Below are 21,238 nucleotides of genomic sequence, written 5' to 3' on the forward strand. Positions count from 1 at the left end.
TCATCAGCAGCAGCAGCAGTAGGACATCAGGATGGATGAGGGAGTGGAGGCATGAGATCAGCAATAGAGGGTTGTCGGCCCCTCAAGGGTGCAGTCTTGGTACGTCTCCTGGTCGTAGCTCTGTGTCTAACCAGGGCCACTGTGAACCCCGTTGGTCGGGCTCCGACTTGAAACAAGGAGGGGATGTTCCCAAGTATGATATGTGTGTCAACCCTCTATTTGAGCTGTCGGGTCACAAGCTCCGGGTCACGGTCATGTCGAGGTCTCGTCTCGTGGGAGTCTATGTGATCTGGCTGAAAGAACTCCGTGATAGAGCTCTTAGAGGTATCAGTCGAGGAAGAATTTTGCTCATGTCTCCGTGCTCGGAGTATCCTCTCGCAGTGTCTAAGCACCTCATGAATGAAACCAGCAAAACACCACTGGTCTGGGTAGGAGAGGAAACAGGCCAAAACCCCATAACTATCTCTGAAGAGGCAGTAGAAACGCCCTTGGATCTCATAGTAGACAGGACACCCGAACATGGAATGCTCCTCTGTCTCAACCTCCTGCATGTCACATAGTGTGCATATGAGCCTCTCCCTGGGTAACAGCTCTGCTTGCCGCTCTCGATACGAAGTCTATGTGAAGAGACCCGGAACTGCCTAAGAGAGATCCTCAGCAAGTGGGGTAGGTGAATCTGCGTGTATCCTGGTGGATCAATGAAACCCTCCGCTGTGATATGTAAGAAGTGATCCCTGTAGAAGCCCAACTTCACTCAAAGATCACTTAGGCCCAACCAAGTCTGGAATGTGTGTAGCTGTAGTAGATCCTCACGGATAACTTGGTTGACCTTGTGTGATAGGAGGGGAGAGAACGGAGCATCCATGCTGTACTGGAATGGAGGTAGTCTGTCCATTTGGAGCCCTAGTTCCTCAAACCATCTCTCAGTGCATGCATACCAACACCTCTGGTCTCCCCCTACTGCAAGTGCCATAGAAGAGGACAGTGCTAGCCATGGTATCCTGCTACGCCTAGAGGTGTAATCCCCATACTCCCTGACTTGGTACAGATACGTGATGACCTGAAATGCAGCATCTAGTTGTAATGGGGGTGACCCAAACTCCAACCGAATGATCTGGTGAGGAACGGATGGCTTGCCATTGATCATCCATGATAACATGAGAACCTATAGCTGCTCCACCTTGACCCACTCTATATTCGACAAGTCTAGCCCCCAACATGGATCGCCATACATCCCAGCAATATTAGGCAGAAGAACGCCTACACAAAGGACTGCAGAGGATTCCACTATGAACTACAGTTATCCAAGCTATATTTAAAAACCAAAATACAACCAATAAGTCCACCTTGATCTTATCTTTACAATAATTTGCTCCATCCTCTTCCATCCTAGGGACAAAGGAGAGCTGATATGAAAAGATACCCTGTTAATGCTCAGGGTTGAAGACTGCTTCCTTCAAGACAAAAAAGAGGGTTGTCTCCTCGCATTGATCTCCACTCCAAAACTTCAGCTCCAATAAGTTACACTAGGTTCCTACTCAATTCGCAATGAGAGGGATTAAAAAGAGGACAAAAAGTAAAAGAATCCATAAACTGAGATTTAAAATTTGAGGTAATCTTGTTGTAATGCTCGATGGCTCCATCAATGTAATATCATTATGCCCACTTTTTATTTCGTTACCACTTTGATTGTTGAGTATGTATGGGCTTTTATTAAGTAAGAAAAAAACCCCAAGAGCAATGTGCATGGCAGAAGATCATCATGAATAGCATGAAAAAGAAAATACCCTAAGTGGGCACACAAAGCATCAGGGTTGAGGTGCAGTTTCAGCCTCGAAAAAAAGAAGAGCCACTCCACTCCCTGAGGAAAATAGTCCTCCTGGCAGAGGCTGCCCAGGAACACCATTGCATGCTCAACCAAATGGACATCTGAGTGTGTATATTATCTGTCCAAATGCTGGGCAATGTGTGAGAAGGGTGGACCTAGTAGCCACCTTAGAGTAAACTATGTTCTATTTAGAGTAAACTGTGTTTATGCATTCTTAGAGTAAAGATATGTTAATACTCTCAAGCAAAGATTAAAAGGTAGGAGATGGTACCTATGATTCAACATTTCAATTTAAGCTCAGTGCAATGCAAGCACGCAATTTGAAGTCTCTCTCTTGCCATCTTGGAATAAATTCTCCAGGATTAAATGAATGTTCATTATAAAGTGCTTATGTCAATCTGTGAGATAGGTAGCCAAAATGGATATTGGGGAGAACCACTATGTGTTGCTTAATATGTGGCCAATGGTGCTTTTATAAAACATGTGGTATAAAATTTGCTGATAGTTTGACTCTTTTGGATAACTCCAGCAAGTTTTTCTAGGAAACCTCCACGTCGCATCTTTGGACCAATATAGCAAGACTCTCTCTGATAGAGTTCAGAAACCATTTCAAATCTTATAAATCAAGTGTATTTAAAATATCACACATGCTTGCAGGCACATAGAGAAGTATATATGTGCAATTGGTAAGTTATTACTATGCGTACTCCTGAAGGAGGGCAGTTTTCATGCCGACATTTATCACAGATATACTGAGATAGCACACAGGAATTGCTTATTTCTTATGAACGTGTTAATAACTTCTCTGGCCACGCTCTAACCATCCTTTTGTGTTAAATAAGAGGTCCCCTGAAGTTATCACGTAAATCTGCAGTGCAACCTCTTTATTAATCACAGATACATGTTTGCTGTTATGAGAAGGGATCTAATTGCTGGTTTCTCTTACTTGTTGACCAATTGTTAATATTTCATATACAAGCGGATGTTGCTTTTGAATGCAGATATGTGTGATTCCTTCTGTACACAAGGGTACTTTTTCTGTGCAATACAAGGTTACAGGGACAACTTATGCGCCTGATGGCCTTATCTTCGACTCCAACGGTGTCCAGGTTTTGGCTATTCTGAATGTCTTTACGAGCAAGTGAATGTGATCTTTCTTTTTTTTGAAACAGCCATTGTAGGTATAAGACTTCAAGTTGAATTTGAGATTATTTTGGCTGCAGATTGACCACCCTGCTCACCTTCCCTGCTTATTGCACATCGCTATGTGTTCTGCCCTTTGCAATGAATCATCTGTGCATTACAATGCAGAAAAAGGATCCTATGAAAAGATTGGGGAATCAACAGAAGTTGCCCTGCGCGTGCTTGCAGAAAAGGTTTGTGACATATAGTATAAGAGCTGCTGTCCTTGTACACCAATGTTTTTGAATAAAGATGTTTTTGAAGCATTCAACTGTTTCTGATGATAGTCCTTTCATCAATAGCGGGTCATGGTAAAATCCCTGTGAAGGTTGCGAGTTTGTGTGTCACAGTTTTATGTTCTATCTTTCCTGGCTGTAGCTTCAGGTTGGTATCGCATTATAAAACCTGACCTGACATAGAACTGTCATTGGCAAAACGTTGCCTTTTATTGAAGTTCAAGTTCTCCTTATATTTGAAACGTTTTTTTCCTTGGTGTGCTTAAAGGTAGGGTTACCAGGGTTTGACTCTATGCCAACAGCACTGAACATGTTGAGCCGGCTTGAACGCACATCATATTGTAATCATTACTGGGAACAGCAATTCAAGAAGGTATTTTCTTAGCATCAACATGATTTTAAACATAGTTGTCAATTTAAAGAACTTGGCATTTTTGCAATTCTATAGCATTCTATATGCACCCTTCCCCTTCCCCCACTTCCTCCTCTGTCTCTTTTGAAGTGGAGTTTCTGTTCAGGAAAAGAGATTCCAAATTGAATTGTATTGTATCTTACCAGTCGAGGCCCCATCGGCTTGAGCTTACTAAAGTGAAGGATGCACGCAAAGATGGAAAATGGGCAGTATATAGGGATGGACAAGCCTTGATCCGTGATTTCAAATCTAAACCCAAAGACTCTTGAGTCTTAAACTGATGTTGCTCAAGCCATTTTTTTCTAAGATAAAATTAGTAGCTAGTTATGCATCTAAATAAACTGGGGCTGAGATGATATACTCCCCCAAAGACTCTCAGTCTCTAACTGATGTTGATGTTTTTGGCGTGTATTTTTTTGTCCCATAGACCCGTGAGGTCTCCTGTGGACATTAATATATATCTATATATCTATCTCTCTCTCTCTCAGCCCTCAGCCCTCAGACCCCCTCGCTACCCCTCATCCCCCCCGTGCCACTCTCAGCCCCCCCCTCGCCACCCTCAGCCCACCCCTCAGCCCCCCTCGCCACCCCCCTTGCCACCATCAGCCTACCCCCTAGCCACCCCTCAGCACCCCACACCATCTCTCAGCTCCTCCATCCCTTTTCTGTGCACCTCCAGGCCCGCAGGCTGGACTCACAGGTCACGGGACCTGTCGCAAATCCTGCCACGGCACACAGGCCCCCCGTGCTGCTTGCAAGGCCCTCTTGGGGCTGCTACCCCACCATGCTGTATGGCCTGCACACCTGCCACAAGCCTGCAGGTGTCTTTCAGCCACCCGCCTCCTCTGTACTGCCCTCGATCAGGCCAGGGGGGTGCTCTCAAGCCTAGCCCCTACACCTCTCTACTCCAGCCATACCTGCACCTGCAAGAAAATCAAGAAAATCAGTGTCGGGATCAAGAAAGGGAAAAGAAAGGAGATACCAGCAGTATATCGTTTCAACGCACCAATAAAAGAGGAAGGAGGGACTTCGAGCACGTTCAAAGATCATCCCGGGACACTTGAAGACCACTTCAGGCTGTGAACCTACACAAGAATGTGATTCTGCACCTCTGCACTTTTTTGCAGATAATCAACCCACCAAATGGGAACACTATGCAGTCCACAAGACCAGAAAACAAGAGGTGAATAAGAGTGGAAGTATATTGTCATTTGGACTAAGGTGGAGAAGGTGGAGGACAAAAGTATCAAGACATGCATATCAACAATCAAAGAGGTATGGCAAATGCAAGATGCTGAGATTGAGTTCCTAAGGAGAAACCAGGAAAGATGAGCTCTCAAATCTGCATGCTCAAATGCAAGATGACATGAAGAGATGGCAAGGAGAGATGCAAACAAAATGGTCAGAGGATATGTCTCGAATTGTGAGCAAGAAAACCAGCTCTCTTGCTTCCCAAATTGAAACACCAGAAGCCCAAGTTGCTATGCTCAAAGAGGAGAACGAGAAGCTGAAGGCAGGCGCACATGGGGAGGAAGGAGAGCTTCAACCACCCCCTAAAAGAGGAGCTGAACATCATCAAAGAGCAAATGAAGCAACTCAAGGATGTAAAGGGGACTTCAGCAAAGGGATGCAAAATCATGGATGCTGAGAATGAGCAACTCAAGAAAGAAATGGCAGTTTTGCCAATAACTATGCAGGGGAAACATGCCGAGTTTACGCAGCAAATCACAAAGTGGAAGGCAGATATACTTGCATGGAAAGATCTACTTTAAAAAGTTACAGCAGCACCCAAAAAGGAACTCATCTGTGAAACTTTGGAGGAAGAAAAGAGGCCTAGCAGCAAGGCTTTGAATGTGCTGGTTAGAGGCCTAACAGTAGGTGACCCCCCCATGTCAGATGCCCAAGCTCTGTTTGTCAAGATGGGAGTCAACCTCACCTGTGAATCAGCTTTGAGGGTGGGTAAGGTAAGGCACTGACAAGGCCCATGGTAGTGAAATTCCAGACAGCCACAGATAGATCCACCCTCTGAGCATGAGGGTGACACTGAAGGGCACCAAGATTTTCTTGGATGATGACCTCACACTCCTACAGCAGAACATCGGAGGCCAGGGATGGTACGAGTTGTGGCAGCAAGGCAAGAAGGGAAATGGGCAGCTTAAAGAGATGGAAAGGTGATTATCCGAGATAGGGCAGAAAGAGGAGAGAGGGAAAGAGGAGAGGAGGAGAAGGAAGAAGGGGAATTTTGATGGTGTGCAGCGCAGAGGATGAGTGCACAAAGAAAACTAAGAATGGTTGTGTGGAATTGTAATGGTATCCTTTGGTCTGACTTGGGAGGCTTCTTGGAGACATACACAAATAGAGACATCATCTTCTACACTGAGACGCATGAGGGCCCAGAGAGAGGACTGCCCATAGTTTCAGCATACACATGGGAGTCAGGGCATCGGAAGGAGTTGAGGAGAGATAGTGGCTGCCCTTCTCAAAACATACCTGAGACCACTCATATATGTGATACGAAGAGAGGAGCATGCATGTCATATGTGGAATACGAGTCCAGCTACCAGATGCTCGACCAATCTTCATTGCGGTGTGCTACTTCCCCCTAGACACATCATCATATGCACAAGAGGTCACTACACAGGGACACAGCCCATATGAGACAATACATGATGACATCACAGAGTTCTCAAGGCAGGGAGACACCCTCTTTTTGGGGGATTTTAATGCACGGATAGGAGATAGACAAGTGGGTCTGCTAGACTTCGCATCTAAGAGAGATCCCCATATGGTTCCGGAGCTAGATGCAGTGGAGCTCGAGATATTCAGATACTCCATAGATGCCTCACATGTGACAGGGTATGGGCGACATTTACTTGAGTTTGGGACAGTCCATGACATCATCTCAAAGATGGCCATCATCTTTGGGGACTCACTTGTTTCCCATATTGCAGGGGGACAAGTACAGTGGACTACGTACTGGGCCCATTAGCCTTTGCCTTGCAAATACACGACCTCATTGTATTCCCTCCCCCACTCGGAGCTGACCACTCATACTCGACCTTTGAATCTCTGCCAATATGCCAGCTACCACATGGAAAGCCCCTTTGACGTCAGCCTGTACCCAAACCCACTTTGATCGTGCCCTCAACCCACTATATATGAGTCACGTAGCCGGAGAGCTTATGGCCCTACTCGGAGATGATATAGACCTCGCCCGTGCCTCGGACACCCTAGCCTCAGTGGTACAAGATGCCATCAGATCCTTCTCCACAACCCAATCCACACCGGCCCAAGATGGGAAGATGCCTAAAAAATGTGACCGCTTCTTGAGACTATCAGAGGAGGGATTCATCATTAGACCCTAGTATCTCGAGGACAGAGGAGTCTCACATGCACTAAGGATCGCCATTGTACAGATGTAGATTTCATCCCATCATCTGAGAATTGAGGCGGGGAGAGTCACAAGCATACCCAAAGAGAAGCGGGTCTGCATGTTATGCACATTGGGGGTGCCTGCCAAGCCTACTATGAGATGCGGGTATGCCACCGCTGTCTCTACTTGGAGGGGAGCGGCTTCAGTCCACTCTCACTATTGATCCACTTCCATGACCAGGTTTGCAGTGGGCTCTATTTGATGGAGATGCACTGACATAGGGAGACACTACTACGACAGATCAGAGAGCATCGTGAGGCAACTAGGCCACAGGATATAGAGGCTTTGACCGAGCACTGCAATGTGTCACAGACTTCTATACATTTGAGTCAGCTCCAGGACATAGCGGAGTAGAGGAGGAGCTGGCTGGTATGAGGGCAGCCTGGATTAGTAGAGAGAGCCGACACGGTGCTATTAAGAGAGGGACACAGAGACAACGCGTGGGACAGAGAGCGCCCAGAGCACATTCTATTGAGGTCCGACCTACCACATCTTTCCTCAGGGGAGATCGATCCAGACGAGGGGTCAGAGATCGAGAACGCGTCCCTGGCAAAGCATGAGACAGCTCAAACGGATGCAAATTTGAGATCTTCATAGCTCACAAGAGAGCCACCATTGTGCGCGGGTTCGGTTTGTGAGTCCCAGCTCTCAATTTGCTTAAGCTTGCTTCAGTTTGAATTTGTATTTGTTTTTTTTATTTTGCTTGAGCCCTTGAGCTCAGTAGATTAGCATATACATAATTTAGTATTTAGCAAAGGATCCTAGCGCACCCTTTGCTCCAGCCCACTGTGGCTTGTATGAGTCTCCCTTTTTTGTTGCACTTGTCCCATAGGCCCGTGAGGTGAGTCCTCCACGGGCGTTAATCTCTCTCTCTCTCTCTCTCTCTCTCTCTCTCTCTCTCTCTCCCCCTTTCCCCCTTGTAGCTCCCGCCGCTGCCGTACCGTCGCTTGCTTCAACCTTGCGCCACCGCTGCGCCTTTAGCCCTTACCCTCTAGTCTTCATTCGCCATATAGGCCGTACAGGCCACACAGTAGCAGAGTAGCCTTTCATCCAGGTCGTCACGTATCAACAGAGCAAAGGGGGGAGGCCTAATACACCTCAAACTGGGCTGATCCCTCGGCCCAGTTTGAGTGGTTAGCTTCAGCTAAGGGTTCCATAGATTTGCACAGGCTACCGTTATGGAGTCTCCCTCTTTCCCTAAGACGAAGCAGCTCGCCACCACACTAGTCAATAAGTCCTTGTACTATGACATTGCAGCCTCATTAGCAACTCCTAGCCCATATGCACTATACTTTAAGCGAAGGATTGGATCAGACCCGTAGGAGCAAATCTACTATCTAAAGCAGGAAGTAAACAGGCTTATGGTAGCAGCTCTCGGGAAGAAAGTGAAGGAGATTGAAAATAATGCTAAGCAGGAGATCACTGCTGAAGTTCAGCAAAAATGCAGCTCATCTCCACCAGCACCAACACTTGTCTCCATGGTCGAAGAGATGATCACCATTTCAGGTCAGCTCAGCCAAGAAAGAGATGACTATTATAGCCAACAACAAAATCAACAAAGCAGATCTTTATACAGAAGTAAAAGAGCAGGAAAACATAGCAAAAAATAAGAAAATATTGCGCATTGGGGGGGCTGCCAGAGGATTGCCTTGGGTGTCCTGTTGATGATGTTATTGAGGGATACACATAGGAAGAAAAGTTCACGTGTCTCAAGAAGGAGATACCACAGATAGAATGGGATGAAATTGACATCAGTTGTATCTCTCAGAAGGGAACACAAGTACAAGTTTATTTCACAGAGAGGGCAGGAAGAACCAAGATTGTCCGATAGACAAACAAGCTGAAAGGTACACGGGTATGGATATCTGAGGAGCTCACTCCGTCTCAGCTCAAACAAAGGAATGTTGGACTTGCTAAAGTGAAGGATGCACACAAAGCTGGAAAATGGGCAGTTTATCGTGATGGACAAGCCTTGATTCGTGATTTCAAATCTAAACCCAAAGACTCTCAGTCTTAAATTGATGTTATTCAAGCTGTTTTTCTAAGGTAGAATTAGTAGCTAGTTATGCATCTAAATAATTGGGGCTGAGTTGCCTTGAGCACTCCCTCAACTGTGTAGATACCCAGATGTATTTGCTACTTTTTTGGTGTGTACCTTGTCGCATAGACCTGTGAGGTCTCCTGCAGACATTAATTGATCTCTCTCTCTCTCTCTCTCTCTCTCTCTCTCTCTCTCTCTCTCTCACTCACTGAGGATTGCCCTTGGCCAGCTTAGAGTCTCTTCGCATCAGCTCGAGATAGAGGCTGGTAGGATGCGACGCATGGAGGATGGACGGCGACCAGGCCGAGAGACCAGGATCTGCCCTTGTTGCACCATGGGAGAGGTGGAGTCAGAGGAGCACTTCATTTGCAGATGCCCGCTATATTATGAGCTCAGAGGTAGATTCCACTGTCTCTTCACGGATGGCTTTGGACCTCTCTCACGAGTGATGGACTACGAGGATCAGCATTGCTTAGCTCTTTATGTCAGGGAGGCCACTATGCTTCGACGAGACTACCTCAAAGACCATCAGCACAGACCGGAGCGTGATAGAGCCCAGCCTGATAGAGCTCAGGCACACGCCATACCAGAGGATAGAGACCAGGAGGAGCACGAGGAGGTCAGAGCTCACACAGGACACATGCCTCCACCCTGTGGATGTACATATGAGATGGTTTGTAGACGCCGCAGGATCTTGTTACATAGGGGACGTACTCGTCGCTTCATCTCCAGACGATCCAGGATGATGGCAGCTTTTCGGAGGAGACTTACTCATGGAGATCTCGCCCCACCAGCCGCTCACCTCACCTTTGCTCAGATTTGTACTCTCATAGCAGGAGGCAGAGTCGATGGACAGGATTTCCAGTATTATTTTGGTTCTCAGACTCCGTGACACCTGGACTTGTATCTTTGCATTGGCATATTGTACTCATCCCCCCATTTTGCACCCAGGGGCGGTTTCCTTGCATCTAGTTTACTTTGTATTTAGGCTCAGATTTGACATTATGTACTTTCACTTGCATTGTATTGCGTAGCACTTAGATGATATTCGACGATGCCTCTTCTTTGTGGCACGTTGATTTTGTGCTATCTTGTATGCAGAGTTCTTGATGTCCCATGGGCCCATTTTGGCCTTTAGTGGGCAATAATACTCTTTCTTTCTTTCTTTCTTTCTCTCTCTCTCTCTCTCTCTCTAACCCAGCCCCCTCACAGTAGCTCCCACCACCGCTTTGCTGCGCCCGCCCCCCCCCCCCCCCCCCCAAAAAAAAAAAAAGAAAAGAAACAGCCTCTCCATCAGCAACACACTCCCTCACAGCTGCTCCACCAGCCCTTTTACAGGTTTGCCACCATCCCCAGCAACCCTACCCTCTCACAGCCTTTCTGCTAGCACCTCTGCCCCTTCACAGCTTGCAGGTCCCCTCACAGCAACTCCCACCAGCTTTCTGCTGGCTTGCAACTCCCCCTACAACCTCTCTGCCCCCTACAGTATGTTGCATCCGCTCTATAATACTTGCACCCCCCCACACCAACTGCAACATCTTTGCCCACATCTTAAACCTCTTGTGTTGATCATAGCTTCGGCTCTCCATCCATCGCCTTCTCTGCTGGCCTGCTCTTGCTATCTTTCCGCTGCGGAGGAGGATTCAGAAATGCGCCATTCATGTATTCGAAAAAGGCAAAATAGAGTGGCTGTATTTCATCATGTCTGTTAGAAATATCCAAAGCACCTCTTTCATTGTCCACTTTGTATTTTGTGTACTGCACCAAATTAGTGGAAGAAGTCTCATAGACCCTTCAAAGGCATTTATCAACTCTCTTTCTTTCTTTCTTTCTTGGGAGACAAGGGTTGACACTTGCATAATGATAATGCTCTCCTAGAAAGAGAATGATATGAGACTTTGAATTTTAGACAAATGATGCTTCAACTGTGGGGGTTGCAATGGACAAGAAACATAGCATGAATCATGGCCAAAAATGATACACAGTGCTTCGGTGGGGCTGTGGTGTTTAAAAGGCTGCTGTTGTAAACCACATGGCAGCAGACCCAGCAGATCGACTTCTCTTCTATTTTCTGACTCTCCAAGGCTAGGGTATAGGCACATGTGTGTGGATATGTATTTGGCTCTTGAGGGTTGTTTTGCTGAACTTCTCACCCTTTGCTACACTAGGATCCCAACATAATAGCGCCAAATTTCCAAAACTTTTACAAAATTATATAGATATGCATGTATGCATGTTTGATGTGTGTATGTAAACATATGCACACACACATGTTAGGAATTAATTTGAGTATGGGGTGCTCTTCTGTTAGGCATTTGTCTTTTTAGTTCAGCATTTCACTCATCTTTCCTCTGAAATGCAGGTTGCTATGCTAGATTTTTCACGTGAACGTAAAATGATGAGTGTGCTTTGCACGCGGAAGCAGCAAGAAATCCTATTCTCAAAGGGTGCCCCAGAAGTAATTATTGCAAAGTGCACATATGTACTCTGTAATGATGATGGTTCAGCTGCTCCAATGACTGCTGAAATCCGGGCAGAGCTAGAGGAAAGAGTTACCAGGTCTTTGTCTTCTATTCTTGAAGAGATATTGGATAGAGCTTATGTTCTTAATCTTTGTTCTCAATGGTTTGAGAGTCATGCTTCAGTCTCACTAATGCACAAATCGATATGAATTCTGCTTGCACATACTTCTTTCAGTTTTATTGTCATGTTGTTTCCTGTTCAGACCATTCTCAATGATCAGGGTTGATATATATGCTTAAAAATAATGGTAAGAGCTTTAGAGTGAATCAACAGGTTATATGACTCTCCAATGAGAAGTCATTCTCAAATGATCGTCTGTTGCTGGGATCATTAACCCTTACCAGACACATAAGAAAAAGGAGTAGGGTGGGTGGAAAAACTGGCTGAATGTGGACTCCTAAAGATACTGAATGATTCGGGTAAACAGGGGAACTCACAACCTGCCACAGTATCTTTCAATGTTCTAGTCAAAGTTTTATTTCTTTCATAACATTGTGAGGCTCTGTCAAACCAGTAAATGCATCAATCTCTAAAGACGATACATTTGCACAATTTTATTATGGTGGATATGAATAGAACTTCATTTCAGCTTATATATTTTGTCTTTAAATTGCCATTAGTACAACTGGCCTCAAGATTTCTAGCCCCTCTATGAAGGCCTCATGAGGCCTAATAAATGCATCTATATCTGACGATGATACCTTTGCACATTTTCTTATGGTGGATATGTAAACATAACTCTGTTTTCATTATAATATATTCTGTCTTCAAAATATATCTTGATATTTGCCATTAGTACAATGGCCCTGAAGATTTCTAGCTCTAACATCTGCTATAACATACCGTTCTCCTGTAAACTTTGCTGCCCTTTGCTGATAGCTCTAGTAAAACTACAAGATCTCATTGTAATCCTATTGCATGTATAAGCAGTGACCACAGCAGGTCTAACTGTCTAAAGTGTAAGAAACTTTTTCATTGTTTGTGTGTGTGCGCATGTGTGTGAACGTCGCTTGTGTTTGACTAGAATGGTCTATGAGACAAAAGAAGTACATGAGGTAGTCAAAGAACCAAGGCAGACCTTAGGTGCTACTTCAGTTTAATGTAAAGAACAAAGTAGTCAAATCAAGTGCCAAACAGGCCAAACTGCCAGCATCGAGGTTTCCAATCAATCTCTGCTTCCTTAGCCTTCCTAGGAAGTATAGGGACATCCTTGCCTGGATGTTTTGCACTAGTAGATTCCCACACTTTGGAACTTCTTAACCCATTGTTGATGGAGCACTAAAGGTCCACCTGGTATAAAGGACCCAGAATCCCTCATGGATCCTATTGGGAACCTTGGAGGGAGCTCCACCAGTTGCAGGTTTACCCGGTTAGTGGCTGTTGCAGAGATCATTCAATTGTAGGATGGACTGACCTCCCTACGTCACAGGCCCCGTATGTTCCTGCTTTGGCATTCTTCCCTTTGGGTGGGGTTCGGATTAAGGTGCAGCGTAAAAAGAACAGATACACGACAATGAATGCGAGGAGGAGCCCATGGTGGAGACAAAAGGCCAAGGATCAGTTGGCTATGGAGTGGCCAAGGGATCCTGGCCAAGACAAGAGAGTTGGCTCTTTGGAGAGCTCAGTCGCTGGCCTCAATGGAGGATCTTTTCTCCTAGTCATCACCCATTTGATGCTTCTGCTTGCCATCTTCCCTTGTCAAATGGTGATTGCACCTAAGATCTCTTTTACCGAAACGCCATTGTTACCTTATCACACGACCACCTGTCGACAGGCGTTGACTACATGACGACATCTATTGACCACATGTTGACCATGTGTCAACACAAGTTAGCCACGCAATCACACGGGTTCATCCAAGAGTACTGTCCGAGGCTATCAACCACAGGTCGACACATGTCAACCACAGGTCAACCAGGAGTATCGTGTCCAAAGTGATTTCATCAAGAGCTGTGCACATGGAGCAGTCAGGAGTATTTATATTTACACAGTGGTTCAGTGATACAGTGGTGCAGTGGTGCGGTGAACTAGCTCACCTGCACATGGAGAATTTACACCATCAAGTTGGCGAGTCAGGGAGTCAGGAAGTCGCCGAAGCCATCAAGAGATGCGGTGAACCAGCTCACCTGCACATGGAGAATTTACACCATCAGGCTGGCGAGTCAGGGAGTCAAAAAGTCGCCGAAGCCATCAAGAGAGACAGCAGCGCAACGGCTATCCTCAACAGCTAAGGAGATAAGAGGATGACCAATGGGAAGAAAGGGGGGGGATTCTCAGCGAAGAAGGGACCCTCCAAGGCGGGGGATGAGGATGAAGGAGAAGGGAGAGAGAGAAAAAGGGGCATTCGGCATTCGGCAGGGGAGCGAAAGAGAGGAGAGTGAGGAGAGGTAGAGGCTAGAGCTACGAGCTCGCCAAGGAGAGAATGTGGAGAGACTTGTGTGTACCCTTTGTCTACTATGGGGATAGACCTGTGTATTCTGGTGATTTGCGACTTGTGTATTCTTGTGACTCGCGACTTGTGACCTGGGGACACGTCCAGTGATATGTACATTGGCCAACTCGGTCACTTTCTCATCTCTCTTGTCTCTTCCCAATATGGAGATTGTTCACCAGTGTAGGATTTTCTTATTTTGCTTATGTTGTGGAGTTCACCGGTGATTGTCATTTAGCATAGTGCACTCGTACGTCGTCGTTCACTGCAATATAGCATACGACACTCGCACACTACTGCACGATGCGCTCTGCACGATCCATTGCATTAGAGCATTGCAAAACTCATGCTTCTCACGCCAGTGGCCTTTGGCCTCCGGTAACACCTCCAGAAGGATAGGAACCCCTCCCCTCAAACAGTTTATGGCGATCACGGTGGGACACTGCTGGTATTGAGTAGCACGAGTGAAGTGGTGATCTAGGGTCCTAGAGAGAGGTCTTATGCCGAGTAGTTCTGAAACCTTTGAAGGAGCTAGTGAGAGAACTAGGAGGTACTTGAGGAGAGTGGAGAAAAGACTTCCGGCAGACCAAACTAGGTACAAGAAGCATTACGTGCGACGTAAGTTTGCGAAGCCCTCAACTGGAGCAGTAGCCAGAGCAAGTAACTTCATCGACACTCTCATTGACTTGGATCAACAGGAACCCTGGTGGTCTGATCCAGACTCTGGAGAAGAAGAAGTGCAAGGCGGCGAACAGGTGAAAGAAGAGGGTACTAAGGACTAGGGCTCCTCAAGGACTCATCAAGGTCAGGGCAGCCCCTCTCCTCCTCCTACAACGATGTCTTCATCAACCACCTCTTCTACCGGAGCGGTGACTCCATCTACTCCCTCCTCAACCTCGTGGACAAGCTGCTACCTCATGTTATGCATAGCTCTGGGCTCCTAGCTAATCCTTCTTCTACATCTATCCCATTGGGGGATACTTTTGCTCCAGCCATGCCTTTACCTGCCATGATGGTTTCATCTCCCTTTCCATCCACACCGGTGTTGCCTTTTCCACCACCTCCTTCCTTCCCTTCTGCCTACTCATCCATGACTTCAGCTCCGTCCCTCTCTTTCCCAAATGCTCTCCCATCCTCTTTCACCCCCACATCTTCTGTGTTCTCACCCTTTCCCTCTACAACACCGAGACCCCCCACTTACGCGCTACCATCTGGGTACACTTCCTCTATGACTACATCAGTAGTGACTTCCCCATTGTGGTCCTCCATAGGAGGAGTTGTCGGGGTGGTCTCCTCCTTGGGAACACCAACACTCATTACAGCCCTATCGGGACTCCCTCCAACTCTTGCATCTTCTCCAACCTCTCGGGTGGGGATGGCTGTTCTCAGTCCCCCAGACAGAGCTAGACTTCTTGAGCTACTCAACAAGGTCCACGTGAAGACTCAAAAGTTCAAAGGCCACCTCCATGAGGATGCGGAAGCTCATGTGAGGAAGTTCCTCACAGCATGTAGAGCTAAAGGTGTGGAGAATGAGCATGCGTTCCTGCACATCTTTCCCTCGTCATTGGAGGATGCCGCGGATGTATGGTACAGTCAATTTCCTCCGAACCACTTCCAGACGTGGACAGACCTAAGGGAGGAATTCTTACGTACTTTCAAGTTGGAAAAATTCGAACACATGATTGTCCAAGAGTTATCCATTGACACCATGAAGCCTGGAGAAAGCATCTCTGAGATGTACACAAGGATGAGGGTCTTGGCGGCAAAGATGTCTATGCCACCTAATGATGCTGTCATGAAGGGATGGTTTTTGAAAGCATTACCCCCTTCCATTGCTATAAGATTGGTGGATAAACTCCCTGAACATGCCTCACTTCAAGACTTCCTAAAAGAAGTTGTCAAGATGGAACGGTCACAGTTAAGCTTTGCCTCATCAACGAATATGACCACCCAACTCCCAAGAGAGGAGGGATCATCCGCATGGCAGCAACTCAAGGAGTTAGAAGAAATCAAAGAAGGCCTGAAAGATAGAATAAAGGTGGATGGCCAATCGTCCTTTGAGGCCCAAATTCGAAGTGGCCTTTGGTGCACCGAATGCAAGGGTTCTAACCATGGTTACTGGGAGTGCCCCTCCAAGCGAAAGGTACCTACTTCTACCTCATTTTGTACATTTTGTGAGATCCATGGACATGATGCCTCTGAGTGTAGGTACCTCAAAGGATTAAGGAAGCTTCTTCCAGAGTATACCTCGGGGGAACCTCTAGTTGCTGCAGTCAACAGAACGGTACCCATAACTTCTGGTCCAGTAGAAGTATCTCCTGCTCCCCCTCTTGCACGAGCATCTGAGCCGCCTCCTCCTCCTGTCATGCCACCTCCATTGCTTCCGACTCCCCCTTTGCTCCAAGCTCCTGCCCCCAATTCAATTGGTTCCCCTTATTTCTATCCTCAGCCATACTATGCCCCGTACCAACCACCTATGTCAGGAGGTGGCTATGGACTCTCTTATCAACGCGGTCGAAGGGGTGGTTTCAGAGGTGGACGCGGAGGTGCAGGCAGAGGTACAAACTTTAGAAGACCCATCATGTGTTACAAATGTGGCGAGTACGGCCACTACCAAGATGATTGTACACAGCCGTTCGGGGGACCCTCTTGTACACAGTGCAACACAAACGACCACTACACCAGAGATTGTCCCAATAGAAGAGTGGAACCTGTATCCCAAGTGAATATGGTTGATGTAGTAGTGGCGGGGGAGGGCAACGATCCCCATTTGATTGGCGCAGTGTGGGCGCTGTGACACGGTCACATACAAAAGGTGACAAATGTAAGGGTGATTCAGAGTCAGCACCGGAGACCTTAGCACCAATGAGTTCAACAAGTGTTCCCCCACCGAGGTCATTCTCCTCCTCCAAGGTACACAGTACGGCCAGGAATAGACCACCCATGCTGGCTTCTGATAGTGATTCAAAAACAAACTCGAAGGGCCCACAGCCATTAAGGTCAACCACTAACTCTGGGAGTGCCTCATCCTCGGGTGATCACTCTATGCCTTTGAGGTATCAGGAGGTAGTAAAGGGTGTCACGAGAGATCTTCAAACAAGTTCTGAAGATGAAGGTAGCACACCTCAGCTTCCATCCCGCAAGTCCAGAACTGTGAGGTTTGCAACAGAAGTGACAACCCTCGGACAGTACCGGGATAAGGAGACACGAGTAGGTCCTCTCCCACTTTGTCCCCAACAGCACTCAACAGAGAAGAGGCTATGGGGACAAGACCTAGTCCTGCCTAGGAAAAAGGGAAAGGAGTAATGGAAGAGAAACCACTGGAGACAATGACTCACAGTTCAGACCTACATCCACATCCTCGTGTAAGCTTCGACCCTCGGCCAGAGGCTAGGAGGATGAGGTTGTAGAAGGCTAATGCTAGTGTCCACCACTACTCCCTGTTTGAAGATCTTATGAGTTTCAAGCCCAACCTCATTCTACGACAACTTTGTCTATTGTCCCCCCAAATCAAGCATCAGACTATTACATTTCTGAATCGCCACCCAGGAGGTCGACACAGGATGCGTCAATTTTACGAGCAAAAACCTATGAGCAGGTTTATACGAGCGTGTTTTTTAAGAGATTTTAAAAATATTATTTCTTTAGGAAACATGGTTTTTACACTTTTATTTTCATTAGAACTAGATCCCTTTATCATAAAAATATACAAACTAGTCACTCATTCATTTTTACATAACATAAATCTTCTTATTCATAGACATCCCTTTGTACCCTTGTTATTACATTAAAAAAGTATTGAAAAATAATTCATTTAAGAAACGTCCCTCATAATCACTCTCAACATAATAATATTATACATAAATAATTACTTATTAAACACATTTATATCATATGGCAATATCTTTCAAGTGTTTTTATAGTATTAATAACAATATATTTATGGACATGTTTCTATGGAAGTTTAAATTACTGTAAATAAGTATTAACTTGGGCTTATATATCACTCTCATAAACTACATGTAATATTTAATACTATATATGCAAGGTTTTCCAAAATATAACCCCATAGATGTGCTCAAATGGGGTTTTCCGATCAATTTGAGTGGCTGAATGACTATATTTGGACATTGGATGTGAAAGTTATGTCACTTTTAAAAGTGCTGTCCAAGGTAGTTTCGCCAGCGAAACTACCTTGAAAGACCTTGTTGAAAGGGGTTTCGCTGGCGAAACTACCTTGATGGCTTGCTTCAATGAGTTTTCTTTGGAGAAACCTTTTCATGAAGATAGGGTGAGAGAGGTTTTCAATGTCACCCCCTATTAAGTAAAAAGTTGTAAGAAGGATCATAAGGGAATTTTCATAGAGAACTCTACTCTACATGTGGGTTTCTTCAAAAGCCATCCCATTATGTTCTCACCATTCCCAAAGATTCACATAAATATTCGTGTATAAAATAGGCAAACCTATAATACTTTTCATATTTCTAAGTGAAACTATGTTTTCTTCTGATCCATTTTTGTCATATTTTTGCATAGTTGGAAGCTTTTTTTTTCCTTCGCTCGGACGCTCGGAAGATTTCACTCAGAAAATGCTCGTCCCCGTCGACACAAGGGATCTACTCCGAGTGGGCCAACACCAGAGACATTACCGGCTCAGCATGGGTCTACACCGGACCACTTCTCTGCCTACGCTGCCCTCACTTGTGAACAAAGTCCCAAGCTCACCGTGGAGATCCATGGAGTGGAGCTGAAGGATGTCTTCCTCGATGGTGGGGTGGCTGTGAACATTATGCCGAAAGGTACACTCCAAAAACTGGGTTGAAGTTGACAAGTGATGTTCACTTTCAGGTACGCATGGCTGATCAACACAGAGTAAAACCAATGGGTGCAGTCAAAGGTGTTCACATGAAGATTGGGGGAGTAACATTTCTCTCCAATTTTGTTGTCCTTGATATGACCGAAAACTATGGACTGGAGGCCGTTATGCCTTATGAATTTCATCTTGACACTCACAGGATTCTTCCAGACAAAAATGACAACCTTGAAGCCTGCACAATGGAATGCTTGTGGGATTTGGAAGCACTAGCAGAGCATCGACGTGAAGCAGTTTTCGCTCAAGAAGTTTGGCAGAAGCGACAAAAAGCTTGGCATGACCGGAACCTCAGAAAAAGAAATTTCAAAGTCGGAGATTTAGTACTCTTGTATTCCAGTAAGTTTCTCAAACACAAACCTAAGTTTGTGAGTGGTTGGACAGGTCCAAGCTTATCCTAAGTGGCGGAGTCTACTTGGCCACTTTGGAAGGCAGACTTCTACCTGCACCGGTGAATGGGTCACGCATCAAGAGGTACCATGATCAATGAGAAAACACCCTCCTAGTCCTTCTCCTTCTTGGTGACATCTTCTCCCTCTGAGTGAGGGCCACTTTCTCTTTCTACAAGGGTCCTCCTCTCTGCCCCTAGTGCCACTTTCTCTCTCTACATGGCTCCTCCTCTCTCCCCTTGGTGCCAATTTTTCTCTCTAAATGGGTCCTTCTCTTTCCACTCGAGTGTCACTTTCTCTCTCTAAGTGAGCCTTCCATTTTTCACCCCGAGCCACTTTCTCTCTCTAAGTGTGACCACCTTTTTTCATCCCGTGCCACTATCTCTCTCTAAATGACCACCCTTTAAATGCGGCCTCCCCTTTTCACTCTGTGTCACTTTCTCTCTCTAACTACGGCCTCCCCTTTTCATCCTGTTTTACAAACTCCTCCTCCTTCTACCTTCTCTCCACCTTCCACCTCCCTTTTACAAACACCTTCTCTTTCCACCCTCTGTCCAACTTCTACCTCTCTCTTACAAAAACCTTCTCTTTCCACCCTCTGTCCAACTTCTACCTCTCTCTTACAAAACCCTTCTCTTTCCACCCCCTGTCCAACCCCTACCTCTCTCCTACAAAACCCTTCTCTTTCCACCCTCTGACCAACTCCCTACCTCTCTCTTACAAACACCTTCTCTTTCCACCCTCTGTCCAACTTCCACCTCCCTCTTACAAACACCTTCTCTTTCCACCCTTTGTCCAACTTCCACCTCCCTTTTACAAACACCTTCTCTTTCCACCCTCTGTCCAACTCCCTACCTCTCTCTTACAAACACCTTCTCTTTCCACCCTCTGTCCAACTTCTACCTCTCTCTTACAAAAACCTTCTCTTTCCACTCTATGTCCAACTTCTACCTCTCTCTTACAAACACCTCTTTCCACCCTCTGTCCAACTCCCTACCTCTCTCTTACAAACACCTTCTCTTTCCACCCTCTGTCCAACTCCCCACCTCTCTCTTACAAACACCTTCTCTTTCCACCCTCTGTCCAACTTCTACCTCCCTCTTACAAACACCTTTTCTTTCCACCCTCTGTCCAACTCCTACCTCTCTCTTACAGACACCTTCTCTTTCCACCCTCTTGTCCAACTCCTACCTCCCTCTTACAAACACCTTCTCTTTCCACCCTTTGTCCAACTTCCACCTCCCTCTTATAAACACCTTCTCTTTCCACCCTCTGTCCAACTTCTACCTCTCTCTTACAAAAACCTTCTCTCTCCACCCTCTGTCCAACTTCTACCTCTCTTACAAACACCTTCTCTTTCCATCCTCTGTCCAACTTCTACCTCTCTCTTACAAAAACCTTCTCTTTCCACCCTCTGTCCAACTTCTACCTCCCTCTTACAAACACCTTCTCTTTCCACCCTCTGTCCAACTCCTACCTCCCTCTTACAAACACCTTCTCTTTCCACCCTCTGTCCAACTCCTACCTCTCTCTTACAAACACGTTCTATTTCCACCCTTTGAACAGCCCCCTTCCTCTCTCCCTCTACCCACCACCCTTCCCCCCTCCTCCTCTCCTGCGCAACAGGCCCCCCCCTCTCCCCCTTTACCCACCACCCTTCCCCCCTCCTCCTCTCCTACGCAACAGCCCCCCCCCTCTCCCCCTTTACCCACCACCCTTGCCCCCTCCCCCTCTCCTGCGCAACAGGCCCCCCCCTCTCCCCCTTTACCCACCACCCTTCCCCCCTCCCCCTCTCCTGCACAACAGGGCCCCCCCCTCTCCCCCTTTACCCACCACCCTTCCCCCCTCCTCCTCTCCTACGCAACAGGCCCCCCCTCTTCCCCTTTACCCACC

The 21,238-nt window shown here is 46.4% G+C and overlaps 1 protein-coding gene across 2 annotated transcripts in view; it reads left to right on the forward strand.

Annotated features, from left to right (window-relative positions):
* Positions 1-21,238, forward strand: part of ECA3 (endoplasmic reticulum-type calcium-transporting ATPase 3) — a 204,977-nt gene that overhangs the window by 144,364 nt on the left and 39,375 nt on the right. For both annotated transcript variants that reach the window (XM_087378846.1, XM_087378844.1), the window contains 4 exons: positions 2,830-2,937; positions 3,052-3,204; positions 3,515-3,619; positions 11,495-11,691. In XM_087378846.1, the coding sequence (XP_087234972.1) occupies positions 2,830-2,937; positions 3,052-3,204; positions 3,515-3,619; positions 11,495-11,691 (563 nt within the window). The remainder of the gene's footprint in view (positions 1-2,829; positions 2,938-3,051; positions 3,205-3,514; positions 3,620-11,494; positions 11,692-21,238) is intronic.

This window comes from Dipteris shenzhenensis, chromosome 9, assembly GCF_047967505.1.
Source record: "Dipteris shenzhenensis isolate YYH24624 ecotype China chromosome 9, Dip_SZ_1.0, whole genome shotgun sequence".
Classification (NCBI taxonomy): Eukaryota; Viridiplantae; Streptophyta; class Polypodiopsida; order Gleicheniales; family Dipteridaceae; genus Dipteris; species Dipteris shenzhenensis.